The sequence below is a fragment of the Mustelus asterias genome, chromosome 5 (assembly GCF_964213995.1).
Source record: "Mustelus asterias chromosome 5, sMusAst1.hap1.1, whole genome shotgun sequence".
Classification (NCBI taxonomy): domain Eukaryota; kingdom Metazoa; phylum Chordata; class Chondrichthyes; order Carcharhiniformes; family Triakidae; genus Mustelus; species Mustelus asterias.
In genome coordinates this window covers 90,487,633-90,513,549 of record NC_135805.1, presented here as the reverse complement: position 1 = coordinate 90,513,549, position 25,917 = coordinate 90,487,633, and the positions used below count along the sequence as shown (strand labels likewise).

At 40.4% G+C, this 25,917-nt stretch overlaps 1 protein-coding gene across 5 annotated transcripts in view; it reads right to left on the bottom strand.

Moving 5' to 3' along the window:
- agbl5 (AGBL carboxypeptidase 5) overlaps nt 1–25,917 on the bottom strand; it is a 107,821-nt gene that overhangs the window by 69,837 nt on the left and 12,067 nt on the right. For all 5 annotated transcript variants that reach the window (XM_078213041.1, XM_078213042.1, XM_078213043.1 and 2 more), the window contains 6 exons: nt 21,038–21,337; nt 17,475–17,646; nt 6,362–6,528; nt 2,751–2,928; nt 2,003–2,181; nt 1,122–1,692 (listed from right to left, as the gene is read on the bottom strand). In XM_078213041.1, the coding sequence (XP_078069167.1) occupies nt 1,122–1,692; nt 2,003–2,181; nt 2,751–2,928; nt 6,362–6,528; nt 17,475–17,646; nt 21,038–21,258 (1,488 nt within the window). In that variant the 5' untranslated portion in view covers nt 21,259–21,337. The remainder of the gene's footprint in view (nt 1–1,121; nt 1,693–2,002; nt 2,182–2,750; nt 2,929–6,361; nt 6,529–17,474; nt 17,647–21,037; nt 21,338–25,917) is intronic.

The window sequence follows — 25,917 nt, the reverse complement described above, 5'->3', positions numbered from 1 at the left end:
CCAATGATGGTGTTTTATTGGCTTTGCTTATGAGTATCAGATGTCACTGCAGTAACAACAAACTTGACAGCTTGAACTGAGTGTGACACAAACCCATTAGGATTTTCCAACCATTCAGGGAATTGAACCCAACCTCTACTTAACCAGATAAAAAAAAACACAAAAAAACTGACTTTGAAAATCTGAAATAAAAACAGAAAATTATGGAAAACACAGGAGGTCAAGAAGCATCTGTAGAGCAAGAAACAGAGTTAATGTTTCAGGTTGATGATCTTTCGTCAGAACTGAAAAAGATTAGGGATGTAGATTTTTAAGCAAAGGGAGCGAGGAGAGGAAAACGAAAGGTCTGTAACAGGATGGAAGGCAGCAGAGATTAAATGGCAAAAGGGATGATGAAGCATGGAACAAAAAAGAGATGATAACAGGCTATCGCTCAGATTTCTGCATTCGCCCACTTTTGGCCTCTTGTATTCTATAATTTCCATTGCTCTGCTATTGGCAGCCATGCCTTTCGCTGTCTAGGCCCTAAGTTCTGGAACTCCTTCCCAACAGCCACTCCACCTCTCTCTCCTTCTACATGACATTCCTTAAAATCTACCCATGGCTAGCTTTTAATCACCTGTGCTAGTATTTTATTTTGTGGCTGACTTGTCTAATTTTGTCTGATTACTCTCATATGAAAAGCACCTTTGGATATTTCACAATACTGCCATTACCAAACTGGTCAAATGGCTAGTTTTCATGTTGTATTGTGGATATTAGCTTTTTAAATAATATTAACACTTTAAAAACCCTTCAAATGTCATCTTTGTGGATAAGTACGTGAACAAAATATTAGGGAGAAAGCAAATGTTGCACTTTTAACGTCATAGGATTCTGAGTCAATGCACTATAATATTTTCAAATAAGCAGATTGCACCAACTTTGTCATTTCTATCCAAAGCTTTGTGACATCAGGCAACACTTGCTGTTGTGCGCTGACATCACTCACATAAAAACTATTTACTGAAGCCCAGTAGTGAAGTGTAAGGAAAATATTAGAAAAATTCAGCTCCCCGAGTGCAATAAAATCACAATGCTGTTCTATGCATTTACTGAACATTAATACTCTGAATACTAACCTGGTTATTTTCAGTTGGAAGAGAATTTCCGTACATAAAACAGCCCCGCTTTGAAGCATGTCCATGTAGGTCCACATAGTATGCAATTCCACTCTCATGTGGAGGAATGTGCTCAGCAGTTTCTGAAGAGTCACAACTATCAGTTGCCTTCTCACAGTGGGCACCATCACCACTGGATGAATTCATTTTCCCATTAAGTGTTTCTGAAAGCGGCTGCCCGTTGTTATCTTTGCCTTGAATTAATGCATCTGATTGGTCAAGATCTTTACAGGAAATTATGCAATCCATTTCCCCATTTTCAAAGTTTTTCAGATTTTTGCTTTTCTCCATCTCTGACAGAGTGGTCTCAGAGGAGATAGAAGTTGTATTGATGGAATGATTCAAGTCCTTTGTGCATAAAGGACCACTGGATGTCAATGAAGAGAGCTTTCTCCAGTCACTTTTATCTGGATTCACACGATTGTTAACATGATGATAAAGGATGACTGCTCGTGCCGCATAAATTGAAGGGTGCAAATTAAAATCTGGATCCAAGTACAAACGATTCAGATTCACGCCTCTAGAATCTGTCCTGAGAAATACAAACATAGAACCAAAGAATGATACAGCTCAGGAGGATGCTATTCTGCCTATTATACCTGTGCTGACTCTTTGGCAAAGCTATCCAATTCATCCCATTCTCTTACTGTTTTCTATAGCCCTGTAATTTCTTTACATGTTATGTAAACAAGAATTTGATACTGTTGATTTGTTAATTGGGCTGTCATGCTATATACTACATTGTTTAATGATAAAATTGTCAGAAACAGGTATTCAAAGACACAATCACAGCACTTTCCCGGCTGAATAACACAACAACAGTTTAATAAATTCAGGCTTACCGATAATGTCCTCTCACTACACCATCTGGATTCAACATGGGTATAAGTTTAAACACAAACATTCGTCTCAACATCCGAGCACGAAGATCATCAGCCCGCAAAATAAACTCTAGGAAGCCATTAAAAACAAAACTGGAAGGAGTTTCACCAGGATGCACGCGACTGCTGAGGAAAAATACCTAGAACAAGAGAAAAATATCCTGGATATAAATAATTTAATACACAACCAAACGATCATACATATGAATGAGCGCCATTTGACTGGGTGCCATTCCTGGGCCAAATAAATTTGTCCTTGGGCCATATCAGAATAAATCAACACAGCACGTAACCAAAAATTGGACCTATTATTGCAGCAGAAAATCTAGGTTTGGACTTCCCATTAGGATTAGAAGAAATATTATCTATGTTGCAGAACAGCTTTACATGAAGCTTGCTAAACTGGAGATAGGAATAATTTTCAAATAATGGTTTTACGTTCATTACTGGACAGTTAACACCTGACTGAATCTAGATGAATTAAAAACAAATAAAATCAACAATGTCCAGAAAATCTAACAAGTTTTACATTTAGATTCTACATTGTCTCGCACATGAATTAATACTTCTCTTTATAAAACTACCCACAACAATAAATCAAAAGCAGAAATTCACCTTAAACTGCATTTGTCTATCAGCACAGATTGTTGTCGTACCTGTAATTATTATAGCTTTTTATACTGAAATATTGACTGTTGGATTTTCTTACTTGTTTTCCAGAGAACTGCTTTGGACGAGGAGTGGAGTGATCCGGAAAAAGCTTTTCAAGTCGTGGTTCACATTCTGCTGTCATCCCATCACACGATGTAATGGTAATAAGATCAATACGTCGTTTGTCCAAGGAATAACACAGAGGCTCACGGTGATAGTAAGTAGTATCTGGAGGACTGAAACAAAATTTTCTAGTTACAAGCTGGGCTCTTCACACAATTCAACTAATAATCCATGTAAATAAAAAGTACTAAGAGTACTCTAAGAAGGCAGCAAGAGTGCTTGTACATGTTCAACTCAAAGTACTTCCCCATGTACAAAGAAGAGGACAAAGAGATACTTTCTCTGGAGGAACAATAATGAGTACTTCACTTTCATGTACTGGCTAGTAGCCTGTGGGAGCTCCAAAATCCAGCACAGACTTCTGCATGTTTAATATCACAGACATCTAAAAAGAGGACCTGGTTGCACAGTGAGTTATAAATTGTCCTTTTGCTGGTGATCAGAGTTCAAATTAAGCCCAGACCGAAGGGGTAAAAGATTCACGTATCTACTTGCCACAAGGATCCCATGAAAATGGGTTTGAGTGGTCTAAATTCATTTCTTTGTCAGAATTGGTCTACAGCACAAATCCACCTTCAATTCAGCATTAATGTGGTGAAATGGTACAACAACAATAATCTCTCCCTGAATGTCAGTAAAACGAAGGAGATAGTCATCAACTTCTGGAAGCATAGCGGAGGACATGCCCTTGCCTACATCAATGGGGATGAAGTGGAGATTGTCGAGAACTTCAAATTTCTAGGTGTCCAGATCACCAACGCCCTGTCCTGGTCTCTCCATGCTGACGCTATAGTTAAGAAAGCCACCAATACCTCTACTTTCTCAGGAGGCTAAGGAAATTCAGCATGTCTATAACGACTCTCACCAATTTTTGCAGATGCACCATAGAAAGCATCCTTTCCGGAAGTATCATGCTTGGTATGGCTCCTCCTCCGACCAAGATCACAAGAAACTGCAAAAGGTTGTGAACATAGCCCACACAAGGATCCCACACACCCAAGACATACTCTCTTCAACATTCTTTCATCAGGAAAATGATACAAATGTCTGAGGTCACGTACCAACCAACTCAAGAACAGTTTCTTCCCTGCTGCCATCGGACTTTTGAATGAACGTCGCTTATATTAAGTTGATCTTTCTTGACACCCTGGCTATGACTGTAACACTATATATTCTGCACCCTCTCCTTTCCTTCTCCCCTATGTACTCTATGACTGGTATGCTTTGTCTGTATATCACACAAGAAACAGTACTTTTCATTGTATATTGATACATGCGACAATAATAAATCAAATCAAACCTTACTTGGTGGGGTGGGGGGGGCGGAGGGCTGGCTGTCACAGAAATAAAGAAAAAAAACAAAAGTCACGATGGTGAAGATGTTGTGGCACATTGTTGAGGGAGTGAGACAATTTTTACTCCACATTTGAATTTTTTTCTACTTGTTCATAGGGAGTGGGTGTTGCTAGCTTGGTCAGCATTTATTGCCCATTCCCAATTGTCCTTGAAAGGTGGTGGTAAGTCGTCTTGTTAAACCACTGCAGTCCATGTATCGTCAGAACACTCACAGTGCTGTTAGGAAGGAGGTTCCGGGACTTTGACCCAGAAGTGAACGAACATTGATATAGTTCCAATACCCAAATACTTTATACCTGAATAGTTTCACCAGAACTGCTGATATTTTAAATCAACGTATAGCATATCTAACTCAAGGAAGCCCACCATCTGAAGGTTGAGAGTTTTAAACAATATTCAGAAAGATTAGTCAGAAAGAAACATATCGTGAGTATATACAGCAACCTTTGCCTCCATCCTACATCTGGACAGCAAGGAGCTCAAATGTCTGCCCTGGGCAGCAAAAATACAGCCGCTTACAAATCAAAAAGAATCTCAGCACCAGTCAACCAACCAAAGCCTAGAAGCACTGTAGGCATTCATATCTACACTAACTTAAGACAAAATCTCAGACTGAAATGCAATATTATTTTCCAAAGATCAGACAACAGGCACATATCTCCACAAAACCCACTGCAAGAAAAAAAATGGTGATCTGCCAATTTGACAAATCTGAAATCATGCATTACACCAGTGCTCCTAACTACAAAAGACAAAAACATCTCCAGACCACCACTAGGGAACTACGAAGGCAATACCAAGACTATTAAAGCTCCCTCTTCACCAGAACTCAAGAAGAAAACCACATATTATCAGAAATTCCTGCACCAACCGACTCCCCCAGACATAGAAACACATTTCATTGATGAGGATATGTGAAGCATTGGAAACAGGCTCAGACCCTCAGCAGGGACAGACTTCTTTGTCAATATACTTGAACTCCAGGCACATATCTAAAAGCTGGATGAAAATTTCCTGTTGTCCAGAATATCCAAGTGATATCGCGATCGCCAGATTGAAATGTTATTTACACTACGATTAGGCACACTGGAGTGCTGTGTCTGAATACAAGACCAAATAACCCATCTTCTATAGAGTAATAAATGGAGAACTGCCAAAATGGATGAAATAGACAATCAGGGACATGACAATAACAATTAAGCATCACTCAATATTTAGACTATTTTCATTTTACAATGTGAGACTCGATGGGCTGAATGGCCTTCTTCTGCACTGTAGGGTTTCTATGATTCTATGAAATACTGTCAAGTAAAATTGGCAATGACTTGACAATTCACAATACGATTGCTTCAGTGTAATGACAAAGATTCTACTTGTCATAAGTCATATTCTTTTCATCTGAAACTAAATTGGGATCATTTTAAAATTTAGATTATTTGTACTGGCATTTGATAAACAGATTCCTTATGCAAATTTATGAGGCTGTTAACAGAACAAATTTCTGATCTAATGATCTCTTCCTCCACTGATAAATCATCAACTTTCTGACTCGGAGGTAGTAGTGTTAGCACTGAGGCAGGACTAAAATTGGAGAGTAAGGGTCTACATATTTAAGACTAGCAGCAGTAATAAGGAAATAAAACTTAGAACCTAGCAACAGAAAACAATATTAGCCCTCCTTTGATCTTCCTTCTTTGTAAGGCCAACTAAATTATGTTAGGAAACTATTGGCTAAAATAAAGTTGTAGGCTACTTCTTTTAAGTTTTTCAAATAGCATGGTTTAGTCTCACAATGTAATTATTGCAATGAGTCTCTGTCACTGTTCCTTTTTGGTAATCCCCAGAAATTGGCAAATACTAGGCAGAACGGACAGATAAATAAGCCGCACTTTGCCTTTGGAATTTATTGGCAGTTATTTTTAAAATACAATCAGGTTTAATTTTTCATTTGTGTATTTGTGCAAATTTTCCCAGTTACCAGATATACAAAAGACTCTCGCATGGCCTTCCTGAACAATGAGCTAATGGGAAGCAAGTCCACTGAAGTGAACATAAACTTGCATAAAACCATTAGTGAATAAAAAACCTAATAGACAAGTTGATTCTCAAAAAGCAATTACATCTTACGGCTATTAGTTCAAAAACTAATTACAAAAGGTAATCCACTGAAACTCCCAGAATGCCCCGTACCTCCTTATGGTCAGGTGTTTACAATATTCAAATTTTTCATCCAGTCGCATCAACATCTCTTGGCATTCAGAGTATGTGAATGGAAAGCAAAATGCAAAGTAGGTTGTTGCTCCACGATAGTCAAGAAAACGATGCATGAAGGACAGAATAAACTGATTTTCCACCATCTAAGTTAAAAGAAAAGGGCAAAAAAGTAATGACAAAAATTTCATAGAAATGAACATTTCCACAGGCAGCACATCACTGATTCAAGCAGCTATTAGGCACATTAAGTGCAAACAAGTTGACTGGAAGGAACTAAATTAGCCAAATGTTATTTGCATAGACTCAAAATGGCACAGGGTTATTGGAGCACATAAGGTTGCCAATCAACCCATTGAGTCCAGGCTAGTTCTCTGTGGAGCAACCTGACTAGTCCCATTTCCCATTTTATTCCCGTATCCCTGAAGTATATTTTGTACTGGTGCCCATCCAATTTCCTTTTGAAATCATTCATCTTCTCTATTTCCACCACTAGACAGCGAGTTCCAGGTCATTACTACTTCCAGAGTAAAAATGTTCTTCCTCACATCCGTTCTCCATCTCTTGCCCAAAACCTTAAATCTTAAACCTTAAACCCCTCATACCATCAGTTAACTGGAACATATTTTTTACCTACTTTATTTAAACCTTTCATAACCTTTATTAAATCTCACCTCAATTTCCTTTACTCCAAGAAGAACCCCAACTTCAGCCTTTCCCACAAGTGAAAACATTCTCTTTGTATCCACTCTATCTAATCTTTCATAATTTTAAAGATTTTTATTAGGTCACCCCTCAGCCTCCCTCTTTCCTCACCCCCCTCCCCCCTACTCTCCCCAACTTTCTGGTATCATCCTTGTAAATCATGTCACAATCTCTCCAGTGCCTCTATATCATTTTTCTAATATGCACATAGTACTCAATGCAGCTTTAGCATACCTTCCCTACATTTCAATTCTATCCCTCTAGAAATAAAGCCTAATGCTTGATGGTCTCCCATACGATCACTTTGCTTTACTACCCTCACCTAATGGCAATCAAGAGTGCGATACAAGGAGGAACAATTGAGAGAATATAATACATAATTCTCAGGAAAATATTTGCAAAATACTGATTTTAGTGGAAATAATATTAACTCTTCTTGAAGAGATATTTCATTCCATGGAAACAAAAAAAGGGATTGGAGTTCACCCCCTGCAGGTTAATGGAGCTGAGGGCTCAGGAGAAGTTAGTAAAATTTCCAGACCACATAATAGAACAAGAGAGTAGAGAAGGTGGCAGGAATCTAACCTCAGGCAGAGCAAAAAAGGTGACAAGTATGAGAAGGGAGATGGCCAATACAGAACTGAGGGTGTTGTACCTAAATGTGCGTAGTATACGGAACAAGGTAAATGAGCTTGTTGCACACATTGAAATTGGCCGATACGATGTTGTGGGCATCACAGAGACATGGCTGCAAGGGGATCAGGGCTGCGATCCAAATATCCAAGGATATGTGTCCTATCAGAAGGACAGGCAGATGGCAAAGGGGGCAGGGTTGCATTGTTAGTAAGGAATGAAGTTAAATCAATAGCAAGAAGTGATATAAGATCAGAAGGCATAGAATCTCTGTGGGTAGAGTTGAGGAATTGCAAAGGTAAAAAGACCCTGATGGGAGTTATGTACAGGTCCCCTAGCAGTAGTCAGGATGCGGGGCAGAAAATAAATCAGGAGATAGAAAAGGCATATAAAAAAGGCAATATTACAATAATCATGGGGGACTTCAATATACAGATGGACTGGGAAAATCAGGTATGTCATGGATCCCAAGAAAAAGAATTTGTGGAATGTCTAAGGGATGGTTTTTTGAAGCAGCTTGTGACAGGGCCTATGAGGGAACAGGCAATTCTGGATTTGGTGATGTGTAATGAGGCAGACTTGATTACGGAACTTAAGGTAAAGGAACCCTTAGGGAGCAGTGATCACAATATGATACAATTTACCCTGCAGTTTGAGGGAGAGAAGCTGGAATCAGATGTAATGGTATTACAATTAATTAAATATAACTACAAAGATATAAGGGAAGAGCTGGCCAGAGTTGATTGGAAAGGGAGCCTCGCAGGGAAGTCAGTGGAACAGCAATGGCAGGAGTTTTTGAGAGTTATTCAGGAGGCACAACAGAAATTCATCCCAAGGAGGAGGAAACATGCCAAGGGGAGGACGAGGCATCCATGGCTGACGAGGGAAGTCAAGGACAGCATAAAAGCAAAAGAAAAATCATACAAAGTGGCAAGGATTAGTGGGAAGCCAGAGGATTGGGAAGCCTTTAAAAGCGAGCAGAGGACAACTAAAAAAGCAATAATGGGGGAGATGAAATATGAGTGTAAGCTAGCAGTAATATAAAAGAAGATAGGAAGAGTTTTTTTCAATATATAAAAGGAGAGAGAGAGGCAAAAATAGCCATTGGATCACTGGAAAATGAGGCTGCAGAAGTAATAATAGGAAACAAAGCAATGGCAGAGGAACTGAATAGTTACTTTGCATCAGTCTTCACGGTGGAAGGCACCAGTGGGATGCCAGAGCTCCAGGAGAATCAGGGGGCACAGGGGAGTGTAGTGGCCATCACTAAGGAGAAGGTTCTGGGGAAACTGAAAGGTCTGAAGTTGGATAAATCACCTGGACTGAATGGACTACACCCTAGGGTTCTAAAGGAGATAGCTGAGGAAATTGTGGAGGCATTGGTGGTGATCTTTCAGGAATCACTGGAGGCAGGGAGGGTATCAGAGGACTGGAAAGTAGCGAATGTAACACCGCTGTTTAAGAAGAGAGGGAGGCAGCAGATGGGAAATTATAGGCTGGTTAAGGATAAGATCCTGGCATGGATAGAGGATTGGCTGACTGGCAGAAGGCAGAGAGTGGGGATAAAGGGGTCTTTTTCAGGATGGCAGCTGGTGACTAGTGGTCATCAGTGAAGAGATATTTCATTCCATGGAAACAAAAAAATACAAATTGTAAGTGTAAGGGGTCAGTGCTAGGACCACAACTTTTCACAATAGACATTAACGATTTGGAGGAAGGAATTGAAGGCACTGTTGCTAAGTTTGCCGATGATATAAAGATATGTAGTGGGACAGGTAGTATTGAGGAAGCAGGGGGGCTGCAGAAGGACTTGGAGACTGGGCAAAGAAGTGGCAGATGGAATACAATGTGGAAAAGTGTGAGGTTATGCACTTTGGAAGGAGGAATGGAGGCACAGACTATTTTCTAAATGGGAAAATGCTTAGGAAATCAGAAACACAAAGGGACTTGGGAGTCATTGTTCAAGATTCTCTTAAGGTTAACGTGCAAGTTCAGTCAGCAGTTATGAAGGCAAATGCAATGTTAGCATTCATGTCGAGAGGGCTAGAATAAGCGCAGAGATATACTTCTGAGGTTGGTCAGACCCCATTTGGAGTATCATGAGCAGTTTTGGGCCCCATATCTAAGGAAGGATGTGCTTGGAAAGGGTCCAGAGGAGGTTCACAAGAATGATCCCTGGAATGAAGAGTTGGTTGTATGAGGAACGGTTGAGGACTCTGGGTCTGTACTCATTGGAGTTTAGAAGGATGAGGGGGAATCTTTTTGAAACTTACAGGATACTGCTAGGCCTGGATAGAGTGGACGTGGAGAGGATGTTTCCACTAGTAGGAAAAACTAGAACCAGAGGGCACAACCTCAGGCTAAAGAGATGATCCTTTAAAACAGAGATGAGGAGGAATTTCTTTAGTCAGAGAGTGGTGAATCTGTGGAATTCTTTGCCGCAGAAGGCTGTGAAGGCCAGGTCATTAAGACAGAGATAGATAGGTTCTTGATTAATAAGGGGGTCAGGGGTTATAGGGAAAAAGCAGGAAAATGGGGATGAGAAAAATATCAGCCATGATTGAATGGCGGAGCAGACTCAATGGGCCGAGTGGCCTAATTCTGCTCCTATGTCTTATGGTCTTAAACGGTTAGGTCATTTTGAAGGGCTATTATAGTGACAATGCAACAGTGCTGCACTTGCTATAATACAATAGCTTGAAAGTGGAAACATTTACATCAAAATAATTATCAGAATATATTCCTAAATCTTGTTGCTAAACACAGCAATGCACCAGCATTAGGTTAATCTGTTTGTTATCTGCAATAAAGTTTATCCAGAACGATGAAGTGGCAAACAAACGTTGTAGCTCAATTACTGGGAATTTTTCCAATGGTTTGTTTTTGGATTAGTGATTAGATCTAAATCCACATCCTCATACAAATTGTAAGTGTTCGGAATAGACTTATGCTCAGCACAAAATGTTTAAAGAATACCCATCCTGCAGGGATTTGGCAGGCATCTGAACAGACAATAAAATATGCTGTGAATCTTAACAATTCAGGGGAGCAATTTAGAGCATCAATGAAGAAAACAAACAAATCCACACATTTCAGCAAGATTCTGATAAAACTTAAAATGTACATCAACAAACTCTAGAAAAATATTCATTGTGTCAAAACGGAAGAACACTCCCTGGCAACACTACGTAGCAATTCATTGAAAAATAACCTGTGTGAACGAAGCACACCATTATTAATGTTCAAATGAGCCAGCTACTTGTGGCATGGAAGAGATACCCTACAATTGGTGAATGACCACAAGTGGCTGGACGATAGGCTCCTGGAAAGTGGCCGGAATTCTCTGACCTCGCCCGCAGCTGGAACTATCCAGTCCAGCTGCTGTGAATGGAGATTTGACTGAGTGCCAAATTCTCCCTTCTTGCTGGCAGTGGGAGCAGGGCATGCGAGACTGGAGAATTCCGGTCAATATCTCACATTAACCTCCCTGTGAATTAAGTCCAGCACTAATATGTATAACTTTGTGGTATGCCTTTACTGGCACAGGATTGGGATAAACATCTACCAAGATGTTCACAGTCTTAACCATGGCACCCACACAAATGCTGGTTGAGAAGGTGAGGAAGAGGGAAAGCAAAGTAGATCAAATGTTTGCAAAAAAAGCTGCTAAACCTATGCATAAACTACCAAAAACCAATAAGGACCTCAATCTCCATACTTCAGTCCTTCCATTCTGATTTCCACAGTATTGAAACTCAAGTGACATCCTATGTAATGGTAACCGTGATAAATTGTTCCTCCTTGTCCTTCTTAACTCTGCAGTTTTTGGCACAGGTGAGTACACCAGTCCCCTCCAGTGTTTCTCCTCTACCCCTAGCTGGGTGAACTCACCTGTTTGTATCACAGAATCTATTGCAATGGCTTCTTTTTCCATTACCGCTGCAGTTCACCAAGGATCTATCCTTGGCACCCTGTTTCTCATCTACCTACTGCCCATTAACTACATCATCCAAAAACACAACAGTAAGTTCCAGATGTCCATTGATGGTACTGAGCTCAACTTTACCACCACCTCTCTCAATCCTGCCACTGTCTATAATTTGTCAGATCGCTTGTCCAACAACCTCTACTAGATGAGCAAGAAGCAATTATTTTCAGTCTGTGCTGCAAACTTGATTACTAGCCATTGACTCCAGTCCTCCAGACAGACTACAAACTTGGTGTTATATTGGAACCCAATTTGAACTTCCAAACACATATCCACTCTAGCACAAAGCTAACCTATTTATACCTCCAGGAGCCTGACTTCTCTCCTACCTCTGCTTTTCTGCTTCTGAAACCATCTTCCTTACCTTTGCTACCTCTTGGTTTGATGAGTCTAATGCCAGTCTCCTATTTTCCACCCTGTATAAACTTGAGTTAATCAGAACCACTGCTGCCCAAGTCCTATCTCACACCATATCTCATTTACCCAGCACACATTGTTAGGGTCCCAGACCAGGACCCCATGTCATATTATGAAGCCAGACTAGACCCCCAACAATTTTTCTATTTTGGCAGAAGTGTGAGGAAAGAATACTTTCTTCCAGGAATGATTCCACTTACAATGTCGGGATTTTTTTTAATAGTGGTACTAACTTTATTTAATAACAGTTTAAATTTATAACTCTAACAAATGAAGCAGCTTAACCATTCACAGTTGGACAATATTTTAAAAAGTGAAAGGAAGCAACTTTACTTTCTAGCTGATGACAGTTCCAAATAAGCCCCATTCATGCATAAATCAAATCCACTTTTAAATAAATGGTTAGCAAACCCAAGCATACTTGCTTTAACATTTGTTAACAGTCTGAGGGCTTTCAGAGAGAGATAGAGTTCCAGAGCCTGCAAAATCTTTCTAACTTCGACCAGCTGCAAACCAAACTGCTTTTTGCAAGAGCTCTTTGCTTCTCTGCTACAGATCCAGGTCTACACATAAACCCTATTACATGACCCTGTCAATTCTAATCAGAAATCCCAGGAGAACTTAAGCAAACAGTTGTCCATTAACTCTAGTGAACTTAACCACTTGCAAGGCTAAGATGAGCAATTATCCTGCTCTCCCAGCATCTGAGTTGCATTCCTTCCAGCTGAACTTCTAAACATTACCCTTAAACATAAAAACAAGATATATATCTATATCAATTGCACTACGATCATCGCATTACGTTTGAACTGATCAACACAGGTTCCTGGTTGACCAATGCCTCAATCTTAAAATTCTCATCTCTACAGCCTTGCCATTTCCAACTCTGTAATCTCTTCCATCCCTACAACCTTGCAAGATCGCGTGTTCCTCCAATCCTGGCCTCTTCCATCCCCAATTTTAATCAGTCCATGCATTCAGCTACCTATATCCTAAACTGTGAAGTCCACCAAGCCTCTCCACTTCTTCAACTCTTTTAAGACTCCCCTTAGTGAGTGGGCGAGGATCTGGCAGATGGAGTATAACGTTAACAAATGCGAGGTTATTCACTTCGGAAGAAATAATAGCAAATTGGATTATCTAAATGGAAAGAAATTACAACATGCTGCTGTGCAGAGGGACCTGGGGGTCCTTGTGCATGAGACGCAAAAACCCAGTCTGCAGGTGCAACAGGTGATCAAGAAGGCAAATGGGAGTTGGCCTATATCACAAGGGGGATAGAATATAAAAGCAGAGATGTCTTGCTGCATCTGTACAGGGCATTGGTGAGGCCGCAGCTGGAATACTGTGTGCAGTATTGGTCCCCTTATTTGCGGAAGGATATATTGGCCTTGGAGGGAGTGCAGAGAAGGTTCACCAGGTTGATACCAGAGATGAGGGGTATTGATTATGAGGAGAGACTGAGCAGATTGGGTTTGTATTCGTTGGAATTTAGAAGGCTGAGGGGGGATCTTATAGAGACCTATAAGATAATGAAGGGGCTGGATAGGGTAGAGATGGAGAGATTCTTTCCACTTAGAAAGGAAACTAGAACTAGAGGGCACAGCCTCAAAATAAAGGGGGGTCAGTTTAGGACAGAGTTGAGGAGGAACTTCTTCTCTCAGTGGGTGGTGAATCTCTGGAATTCTCTGCCCACTGAAGTGGTGGAGGCTACCTCATCGAATATGTTTAAATCACGGATAGATGGATTCCTGATCGGTAAGGGAATTAGGGGTTATAGGGATCAGGCGGGTAAGTGGAACTGATCCACTTCAGATCAGCCATGATCTTATTGAATGGCGGGGCAGGCTTGAGGGGCTAGATGGCCTACTCCTGCTCCTATTTCTTATCTTATGTTCTTATGTTCTTAGTCTTTGATGGTCTGCCTTAAAATCCCTTTACTTGGTTCAATGCTATCTTTATATACATTAAGTTCCTGGTGTTCTACTATATTAAAGACACTGCATAAATGTGGTTTGCTGTTGTTCTTCATGAACGATTAAGTTAACTTAACCTGTAGAACAACATTGCATCACTTTTCATGCTGTAGTTTCCAAACTAAACACAAACTCAGGAAATTGGTGCAGCAAAATGGCTTTATAGCAACTGATCAAAAACAATTTGATTTTGTTAAAGAAGTTAATTCAGAATATTAGAGAAGTACTAAACATAGGAACCACTGGACACTGACTTTCCAGTCTTCTGTCATCACCCTCTGTCTCCCATAATTAAGCCAATTTTGAATCCACCTCCTCAAATTACCTTGTAACCAAATTGCATTTGCCTTCTTCAGAAGTCTCCTATATGGGACCTTGTCAAAGGCTTTGCTGAAATCCATCCAGGCTATATCAACTGCACTAACCTCATCTACACACCTGGTCACCGCCTCAAAAATTTCAATCAAATTTGTAAGGCATGACCTCCCTCTGACAAAGCCATGCTGACTGTCCCTGATCAAACCTCGCTTCTCTCCAATAGCTTCCCTATCACTGATGTGAGACTCACTGGGGTGTAGTTCTCTGGCTTATTTCTACAATCCTTCTTAAATAGTGGAACAACATCAGCTGTTCTCCAGTCCTTTGGTACCTCTCCCATGGCCAGAGAGGAATTAAAGATTTGGGTCAGAGCCTCTGCAATCTCCTCCCTTATCTCTAACAGCCTGGGACACAATTCATCTGAACCTGGATATTTGTCCACTTTTAAGCCTGCCAACACCACCAATACCTTGTCACTCCCTATGTCAATTTGCTCAAGAACCTCACAGTCTCACTCCCGGAGTTACATACCTTCACCCTCATTTTCTGGGGTGAAGGAGGATGTGAAATACTCATTTAACACTCTACCGATGTCCTCTGGTTCCACCCATAGATTGCCCCTTGGTTCGTAATGAGCTCTTTCCCTGGTTATCCTCTTCCCATTTTACCATGTTGTGCTCCCCCACTACCACCTCAACCACCTGTCTGGCTTCATTCCTCAGAATTCGGTCCAGCACTGCACTGTCCCTCGTTGGAGCATTTACATATTGACCTAAAAAGGTCACCTGTACACATTTCAAGAAATCCACTCCATCCAAGCCCTTAACACTATTTTTATCCCAATTAATTTTGGGAAAGTTGAAATCACCTAATATAATTTCCCCATTGTTATTGTTTTTACACACCTCCCCAAATTGTGTATATATCTGCTCCTCAATTTCTCGCTGATTGTCGGGGGGGTCAAAACAAACAATGGGCAATGTGGCTGCCCTTTTTTTACTCCCTAAGCTCCATTCACAAAGCTTCATTTGATGCCCCCTCCAAGGCATCATCTCTCCTTACTGCAGGAACTGACTCCTTAACTAATAACACAATGCCTCCTCCACTTTTACCCCCTCCCCTGACTATTCTGCATCCAGGAATGTTGAGCTGCCAATCCAGCCCCTCCCTCAACCATGTCTCTGTGATGGCTACTATATCACAATTCCATGAGAGGCCATCTAGCCTGGCCTAACTCCTTTGAAACTTAATACAGCTGTACTCCCTCTGACTTGATTGTGTTACGTATTATGCTTTGTCCCTATTTTGCTAACAGTCTGTTTCCCCTCCCCTGCTAAATTAGTTTAAACTCCTCCCAACAGCACTACTAAATCCACCCACAAGGATGTCTGTCCCGCTCTGCTTCAGATTTAGACCGCCCTGTTGGTACAGGTCCCACCTTCCTCAGAAATGGTCTCTGTAATCCAGGAATCTAAAACCCTCCCTCCTGCACCAACTTTCAAGCCATGCGTTCATCTGCACTATACTCCTACTGCTGTGCTCACTACCACATGCTACTGGGAGTAATCCAGAGATTATAACCCAAGAGGTCCTGCTTTTTAGCCTACTGCCTAACTACCTGAATTCTTGATGCAAGGCCATATCCCTCTTTCTACCCATGTCATTGGTACCAACATGTACCATGACCTCTGCCTCATCACCTTTCCCTTCAGGGTGCCTTGCAGCTGTTCAGTGACATCCTGGATCCTGGCACCTGGGAGGCAACACACCATCCTGGAGTCACACTGATGGCCACAGCAGCACCTAGCTGTTTCACTGATTATAGAATCCCCTATCACTATCAACATCCAAAATGGAATACTGATTTGCGAGTAGGACCCCAGGGGACTCCTGAACTACCTGTCTGTTTCTGTTGGACTATCTGGTATCACCCATTCCCTTCTTTCCTCAAGTCCCTTCAGCTGCAGTGTGACCACCTCTCTAAGGTGCCATCCACAATGCTCTCAAAGTCACGGATGCTCCAGTGTCCCCAGCTGCCACTCCAGCTCTGAAACTCGAGCTTCCAGGACCCACAGCTGGACACACTTCCTGCACGCATGCTTGTCCCGGGCATTGGAAATGTGCCCGGCGTCCCACATAGAGCAGGAGGAACAAACGATGGCTTTGAGCTCTTCCGTCATGACTAAGCCCCTTTAATGTAGAACTTTATAAGACTTTTTTAAAAATCAAATCTGTTCCTACCCTTGCTTAAACAATGACTTACAATATATAGTTTGAAAATACCCACCTGGACTTATTTACCAATCAGTTGTTCCTGTTGGTCCCACGTCACTTTCTTGACTGTGACGACGCCTCAGAATGCCGCCATCTGTCCCTGTACTAACACTGGTTTAACCTGTCGCCGTCAAAAAAGGTAAGTGCTATAGTCTAGTAACAATGACTCAGCCTTACCCACTACTCACTAAATCTGTTCCCTCCTTCACTCTGTGTTTATGAAGCTCTGCCACACTACGCTCCTGCCCAGACTGAGCTCAGTCTTTCAGCTTCACCTTCTCCTTGTATCACCTAACTCTCTGTTTTCACCCAACTCCAAAGCACTCTCATTTCACCATGCAGCACTCACTTCACAAATGTAATTTTCATAGAATTTACTCAGGTTTCTGGTGCATTTAGCATAAGTTTTCTCCTTTCTTAGCTCTCTAAAACTCTGGAAAATCAGCTTTACAAACATATGAACAAGGAGCAGGAGTAGGCCATTGAGCCCCTCAAGCTTTATATGTCAGCACATGGAATCAAGCAGGCAATACAGAACATGTTGTCAAGCAGATGCATGGTAAGACAACGAAACAGAGCAAACTGCACATGGCAGTAGATGAACAGATTTTTTTTTCACATTTCAAAAATGGGAACAACCTACACCAACACACACGATTTCACATCTTATGCTCAGTTTATAAGTCACCCCCTGTTTTTGGAAGGATTTTTCAAATCTTCAAAAGGTGAACTTATAAGCCGTGATCCTCTGTACAAAATCTCTATTTCACAATGTCCATACCTCATACGTTGGTCTCTCTCGTACACGTTCCCAGCGTGGCTTTCCAGGCACAGTCTTGACTAATGGCGCCATTCCCTGGGAGTACAGTTTACTTTGCTTATTCATATTCATAATATTGATTTTAATAACTTTACTAGGAATTCCTCCCTTCACACTGAAATAAAACCAGGACCTGAAGATAAGCAAGACAAGATTAATGCCAGTCAATACGTAACATGAATTCATGCATCAGAACACAACTACAAATTAGTCAAAAAAAATTTAGCAAAATATCTTTTTGCTATTACTAATTATTTTCCTTGAATTCATTAACCCCAGTCAATGAATGTTTTCGGATAAGAACTATCCCTGAATATAACAAAGTCTAACTTTGATTTTCTTAAGGACATCAGCATTGCTGGTCATGATCCATTTGTTTGTCAACTGTTATCTTGGTAGCCACATGATATAACAATAATGTAGTTGCTGAATAATCAAGGCAAGCAATCTGTCAATTAGCCTTTAACTGACATGACGAGGAAAATTCAAGTGGTAGAAAACTATGGGAGTCATAGATCCAAAGTCATTTGTTAGTTCCAAGCATATATCACATAACAGATCATGTCTCAAATTATTCATAATTGAATTTTTGAAAGGAATCTAACTAATTGATTAATAAATCAATCCTGACTCCTTCCACTTTTTCCCGAGAACCTGTTCCACTTATTGACCCTTGCTCACTGAGATAATGTTTTCACAGTTTAACAGTTGAATTTATCGCCTTCAAATGCATGTATTTTTCTGGCAAAGTGAAATAGCTAATCATGGGTCTAGTTTTTCTAACTCGAAAAACAGCAAACCTATCAAACTTTTCTAGTCACAATGTTTCCAATTTGCATAATCAGTCCTCATAATTCAAGCTCTTCATTCCCTCAATCATTGTGATTGCTCTCCTGTATCCTTATATTGTCATTTAGAGAAAGTAAGCAAACAACTTACTGTTACACAAGCACAAATTGGAAAGAAAAAGACTTGCATTTATATAGATTCTTGCACATCCTCTAAACACACCAAAGTACTTGCATAGAAAAAACAGACAGATAAAAATACTATGTCCAAAACCAAGACATCAAAATCCACCTGAAATACATTTGTTCCCCCAACGCCCATATCCAGACTATTAATAAAACAGTAAAGAACTGTCCAAAAACAGATTCTTACAGGACACCATTGGTGAGCAGTCTCCAAAAAGATATAAATTTAATTTAACTGCCTACGCCCTTCCACCCAATTCTCAATCCATCTCTACATATTACCACAAATATTGGCGGATTCAATTTGTAAAGAAACCACTTGTCTGATACTTTTCCCAGCCACTGAAATGCTTTTCCAATGTGGTCATATGTGTAACAAGGAAAGCAATAAATTTGTGTACAGCAACATCCCAAGCAAACGGACAATAACTTAGTAAACCCTATGCATTAGTTAAAGGCACCCAGGTACAAAGTTCTGAACAGGGATAACAAGATCAGCTACCTTGTTGGGTCCCATCTTCATACATTGTAGAAACTGATCTGCATTTTCTTACCCATGATCTCACGAGGACTATTTCTTACTTTGCTCACTCGTATAACAGTCCAACGGCCTAGTTCTTTTTGAACTACTGTAGCTGAAGTTGTTTTCCTATAAGCTCATTAACCATAAAACAAATAACAACCCTGTAGGGTTCAACAAATATTATTGCTTGCAAGATCACCTACTATTGTAAAGAATGACTCAAACCATACAAAGCTTCAATCTCTGCTCTTCATTGCCACATTCTGACATCCCACAGACAATTTACAAGCCACACTAAAGCAATGCCAATTTATGAGGAGCAATGCTGGTAGTTTGAGAAAGGATGTGCTGGCAGTCACTCACATCAAATTGGATCCAGCTCAAATAAGCACTGCAAATATACAATAAACCTTTAATGATATAAGGAGGATCGGCCTCATGCAGTATCGTGGCATACATTTGATCAGTGGAAATTTTCCAAGATTTGGGCAGAATATCACCTGTTGATACAGAAAGACCTTGGTCTCGATGTTCATGGTGTCCAATAACCATAACATCATCTGAAAATATTCCAACTCTGGGTGCAAATTCTGAATTACCCACTGAAGAACTCGGTCCAATATGGGAAAGATAAGCACAGCATCGCCAAGGATAAGAATAGGTTTTGGGTCATTTTACTAAAAGGAACTAGATCAAACTAAGGCTATAAGTAAACTTCTGTTTAAAATCTATGTTGAGAGAAAGTAAACTATTTTACCATTTTATGCACTGAGGGGACTGGGGAAATGTAGATCTGCTTATTCATTTGTTATGTAAATAAAACCACTTTTTTGATTCAGAGCCTGCGCCTTGGTCTGTGAAGCACGCATATTCAGTCTGCTTTTTAAAACAGAACCATGTGCAATATGTGATATTTTTAGTAATGGTTACCAGAATATAAGTTATCATCTCTGGATCTTGCTAATGTTTACCTAAATATTGGGCAGGAAAATGCACATTCTTGATTATAGGGGAGTCAAGATATGCATAATGAGTGCAGGTGATGCTGAACTTGAGAAAATGCCTAGGCGGAAGCCTAGAAATAGCAAAAAAAGAGAAAGGAAGTTGCAATATATATTGCCCACTTTTTCCTTTCTGCAACAATAAAGCATTTAATTTCATTTATAAGAAGAAATATGACTTTAATAGGATGGCAAATTAGTAATCAAATACAGAACAAGACACAGAGCTCATCCACCATTTAAGCCTGTTTGTCCAAACTCCAATGACCTTTGGTTCAGTTCCTTTGGGTACAAGTTCCAACTCATAAGTAAAGCTCAAAAGTCACTTTAAAATCTCACAATTAACAGGTGAATCGGGGACATTTCTCTTCCTACGGAAGACAAATGTCATGTTCTATGGCTGTATGAGTTTATGGAGTGGAGGTCACAGTAGCGACAGGCCAAAGTCATGGCATCATTGACAAATCATGTGTATCCACTTTCACGTGCTTCTGAAACACTCTATTCTAATTATTTAAAGGGGCAGAGAAGAGCCTAAAACTAACAGTTCCTAAGTGATTATTTTTTGAAAGAAACTTGTCAAATGATGAGTATGCAGTTAGAAGCTTAATAAAGTTTGTGGAAGCCTTAAAAGGAATTTTAAATTGTAAGTAGTTCTACAATAGGCTTTCCCCTACAGTACAAAGAACTGAAATTACAAATAATCTATTTATACAATTTACAATCTAATACACTTATTAAAATGTTATTGGTGAATAATACTCCTGATCAGCAATTAAAAATATTGAAACCTCCTCCACAGACGTATGCCACAAGGTGATTCCACCTGTAATAGCTAGTATTATCAGATACATCTTATTATAATGCAATTTTTCCCCATTCCTCCTACTACACTAAAAGCAGATATTCAAATTTATATGCAAAAGATATGACAGAAAATGATTATGGCCAATGATAATTTGCCACTTTAACCTGATAATAAAATCCCCAATTATACCAAGCACAGAAAAAAACTTGTAGGATTACCTATTACCATTCTCGAACTCCGTTTCAGCGCAGTCTGGTTTGGTCCACACATTAAACTCACAATCTGGAGTAGTTAACGCATTTCCTAAACTTCCTGCACCTGTACTGCCACTGGGAGCTGAATCCACTTCTCCTTCAGGATGTTCCACTTTTTCAACTTGAGCAATGTTTCCAGAATCAAACTTGGAACTAAAAAGTAAGCCGCCACATCGAATTTCCATTTTTCTGGCAAGAGAGACCGTTTCAAGGCATATTTCATTCTTTTACGCACCACTGTGAGAGCAGTTGTGTCTGGAAGATCTAAGCAAGGAAAGAAAACAATTATTCCTAAGAATTTCAGAAAGCAGTGCTAGAGTTGAATAGAATTACAGTAAATTTAAGCAGACAAAAACAGTTACCTAAAATTAAGCATCGAGATCAATTGCCTTGGATATCACACCATATCAGTGGTAGTCATGCCAAACCCACTATCTCATAAATTAAGAGACAAGCTCTTAAAAAAATCAAGTGTTGTTATAGAAATTGCAAAGTAATAATTTTCCAACATAAATCAATGCAGAAAAAGACCTAAAAGATGGATACAGAATCATCAAAAAGGAAACCATATCTCCTTGTAATTTGTCAAATCCTAATGGCATTATTAATTTTTCCTCTAGGAAGAAGTACTAAAATAATGTGTAAATCTAGGGAATACGCAAATTAACATGCTGTATAAGGAAACCTTAAATCGCTGGGTTCTGTTATCCAGTAGAGATTACACCAAACTAGAGAAACAGAAATCAATTGAAATGGAAAACCTACTGAATTCAAAATGCAGTTATGTTTACTCATGGCTTCTCATGTATAGGCTGGATCTCAATGTAATAAAGTATTAATATTTGCACACTACAGATCCTACAAAAGTTTCACTAACCTTCCACTGTAAAATGTACACTATTTCAGAGAAAGTAAATAAAAGCTGTCTGAAGTTTACAATGTTTGAAATCCATGCCAATCATATCCCTTTGCAGACTGGTCACTTACAGATGATGATCAACACCCACAACACAGTGCAAGCTGTCTGGCCCATGACAGCCAAAGAGACTGTCCTGGTAAACTTTAGGAAAAGCTGCAATCTCTTCTGGGAGCACATGGATGTTTAGAAGAGTTGCGAGACTTGAAAGCCCCAATGTGAGATCAGAAGCAAGGTTCAGAAATCGGGCCTCTTTCACAGAAAGGCAGTGGCCTTATACATTCTGCCACCTTTTACAGAAGCTATTCAATTCTCCTCCAACACAGCATATCCAAGCCAATGCTTTGTTCTGAATGACCTTCCACAATTTTTAACCACCAGATAAGAAAATTGAGATTATTTCCAGTAACAGCTCCGAACACATTCATGGAGGTAGTGGGGGGCCAAGGGGGAAGAAAGGACATCAAGTGGTCCAGGCAGAAATCTTAAAATATTTCCCCAAAATAAACTCAGGACACTACCCAGAAGGACGTGGAGGCTTTGGTGGGAGCACAGAAAAGGTTTACCAGGATTTTGCTTGGTATGAGGAAAGATTGAATAAACTGGGATTGTTCTCTCTGGAAAGACAGAGGCTGAGGTGCGACCTGATAGAAGTTTATAAAATTATGAGGGGCATAGATAAGGCGAACAGTTGGAAGCTTTCTCCCAGGGGAGAAATGACAATTACAAGGGGGCACAAGTTCAAGGTAAGGGGGGAAAGGTTCATTACCTTTGTACGGGGAAAGTTTTTTTTACATAGAGGGCGGTGGGGCCTGGAATGCACTACCAAGTGAGGTGGTTGAGGCAGACACGTTAGTGACATTTAAGACTTATCTGGATAGACACATGAATGGGCAGGGAATAGAGGGATACAGGCGGTTGGTCTGGATAGGACAACATGATCAGCGTAGGTTTGGTGGGCTGAAGGGCCTGTTCCTGTGTTGTACTGTTCTTTGTAGGCCGGTATCATTTTAAATACTCAGAACTGATTTTATATAATACCCAGCAGTGACATGTCAAATGCACTTCTGCTTGCCTTTGATAACTGTCCTTCCTTTGCCATTGCCATTTTTCTACTATGACTGGACCCTGAAACTACTGTCAGATTATCTAGATTACTGCCTGGAGAAGTGAATAAGTTTAAATATTAAAGCCTCTTCCGATATTTTATATTTATGTAGCATCTTTAGCATAATAAAACATCCCAAAGTGCTTCTCAGGTGTGTTATAAAGCAAAAACTGACACCAAACCACATACAGGGATATTGGGGCAGATGATCAAAGGAATGGTCAAAGTAGTAGGTTTTAAGGAGAGTCTAAAATGAGCAGAGAGGTAGAGGGACAGCAAGGTTTAAGGTGGTAATTCCAGGGCTTAGAGCCTTGGCTGCTGAAGACAACCACCACTGGTGGATCTATTAAAATCGGGGACGCTAAAGGGACTAGGATCAGCTAAAGGGACTAAAATTAGCAGTGTGCAGAGATTTCAGAGGGTTGTGAGACTGGAGAAGGTTAGAAATCTATGGATGGATTTGAAAACAAGGATGAGAATTTTTAAATTCAGGCATTGCTTAACCAATGTATGTTAGCAACCAAAGGGGTGATGGGTGAATAGGGTTGCGTGATACGACATGGGCTGCAGAGTTTTGGATTTGCGGTTTACAGAACGGTAGAATATGGAATGCCAGCCTGGAGTATGTTGGAATAGTCATTAACAAAGACATATCATAAAAAGTGAGTGGATGATAGTAAAATGGACTGCAGATGAAATTTAACACAATAGTGTAAACTGATTATTTTTTTTTAGGAAAAATGATGAGAGGAAATATAAACTAAATGGCACATTTTAAAAGGGAATGCAAGAACAGGGAGACCCAGGATGGGCATACACAAGTTTTTGAGAGTGGCGGGACTAGTTCAAAAGACTGTTCAAAAGATATATATGTTATACACTTAAGTGGTTGCATGACTGCTTTAAGAGTTGGTCACATGATTGGATGGTGATGGAATTGGGGTTTTCCAGTTTCATTTTCTACTCTGTACAAGCAACCGATCCTACAATAAATTGTTGTTTTGATTTTGAATCTACGTGTACAAACCACATCTTTTTCTTTTTACTTAAAACGCCAACCTCTAACATAGTTAGGACATTATAATACGAGATCCCTGGCTTTATAAATAAAGGCAGTAAGAGTTTTAATAACACCAGGTTAAGGTCCAACAGGCTTATTTGGTAGCAAATACCATTAGCTTTCGGAGCGCTGCTCCTTCATCAGATAGAGTGGAAATCTGCTCTCAAACAGGGCAGAGACACAAAATCAAGTTACAGAATACTGATTAGAATGCGAATCTCTACAGCCAACCATGTCTTAAAGATACAGACAATGTGAGTGGAGGGAGCATTAAGCACAGGTTAAAGAGATGTGTATTGTTTCCAGACAGGACAGCCAGTGAGATTCTGCAAGTCCAGAAGGCAAGCTGTGGGGTTACTGATAGTGTGACATAAACCCAACATCCCGGTTTAGGCCATCCTCATGTGTGCGGAACTTGGCTATCAGTTTCTGCTCAGCGACTCTGCGCTGTCGTGTGTCGTGAAGGCCGCCTTGGAGAACGCTTACCCGAAGATCAGAGACTGAATGCCCGTGACTGCTGAAGTGCTCCCCCACAGGAAGAGAACAGTCTCGCCTGGTGATTGTCGAGCGGTGTTCATTCATCCGTTGTCGTAGCGTCTGCATGTTTTCCCCAATGTACCATGGCTCGGGACATCCTTTCCTGCAGTGTATCAGGTAGACAACGTTGGCCGAGTTGCAAGAGTAGGTACCGTGTACCTGATAGATGGTGTTCTCACGTGAGATGATGGCATCCGTGTCAATGATCCAGCACGTCTTGCAGAGGTTGCTGTGGCAGGGTTGTGTGGTGTCATGGTCACTGTTCTCCTGAAGGCTGGGTAGTTTGCTGCGGACAATGGTCTGTTTGAGGCACACATGAGGACGGCCTAAACCGGGATGTTGGGTTTATGTCTCACTATCAGTAACCCCCACAGTTTGCCTTCTGGACTTGCAGAATCTCACTGGCTGTCCTGTCTGGAGAAATACACATCTCTTTAACCTGTGCTTAATGCTCCCTCCACTCTGTATCTTTAAGATCTGGTTGGCTGTAGAGATTTGCATTCTAATCAGTATTCTGTAACTTGATTTTGTGTCTCTGTGCCCTGTTTGAGAGCAGATTTCCACTCCATCTGACGAAGGAGCAGCACTCCGAAAGCTATTGGTATTTGCTACCAAATAAACCTGTTGGACTTTAACCTGGTGTTGTTAAAACTCTTACTGTGTTTACCCCAGTCCAACGCCGGCATCTCCACCTTATAAATAAAGGCACAGAGTACAAAAACAATCAAGTTATAGTACACCTGTATAAAAGGAAAACTGGTAAGGCTCCAGCTGGGTGGCCTTTTCTGGGCATCACATTTTAGAAGCGATGTCAAAGGCCTTAAGGAGAATATGCAGAGTAGATTTACCGCAATTTTGCCAGTGACAGAAGTCATCAGTTAGGTGGAGAAACTAAGGTTGTTCATCTTAGAACAAACAAGGTTATGGGAGATTTGATAGAGATGTTCAAAATAGTGTATGGTTTTTATAAAATAAAGAGAAACTGCTTCCATTGGCAGAATGGAGGGTGGGACAAGGACAAAAGGAAATGTGTGATAGAGTGCAAGACAAGAGAGACTGAATGACAAGAATTATTCTTACAGGACCAAAGGGAATAGTGATGGGACAAGAAAATAAATAAAAGATGAACCTAGAGGAGATGTGCTGCTATCAGAAAGCAAAAATAAGAGAAAAATGTAAACATGCAAAGAAAACAAGTCGAAGGGACAGAACTTGCAATCTGA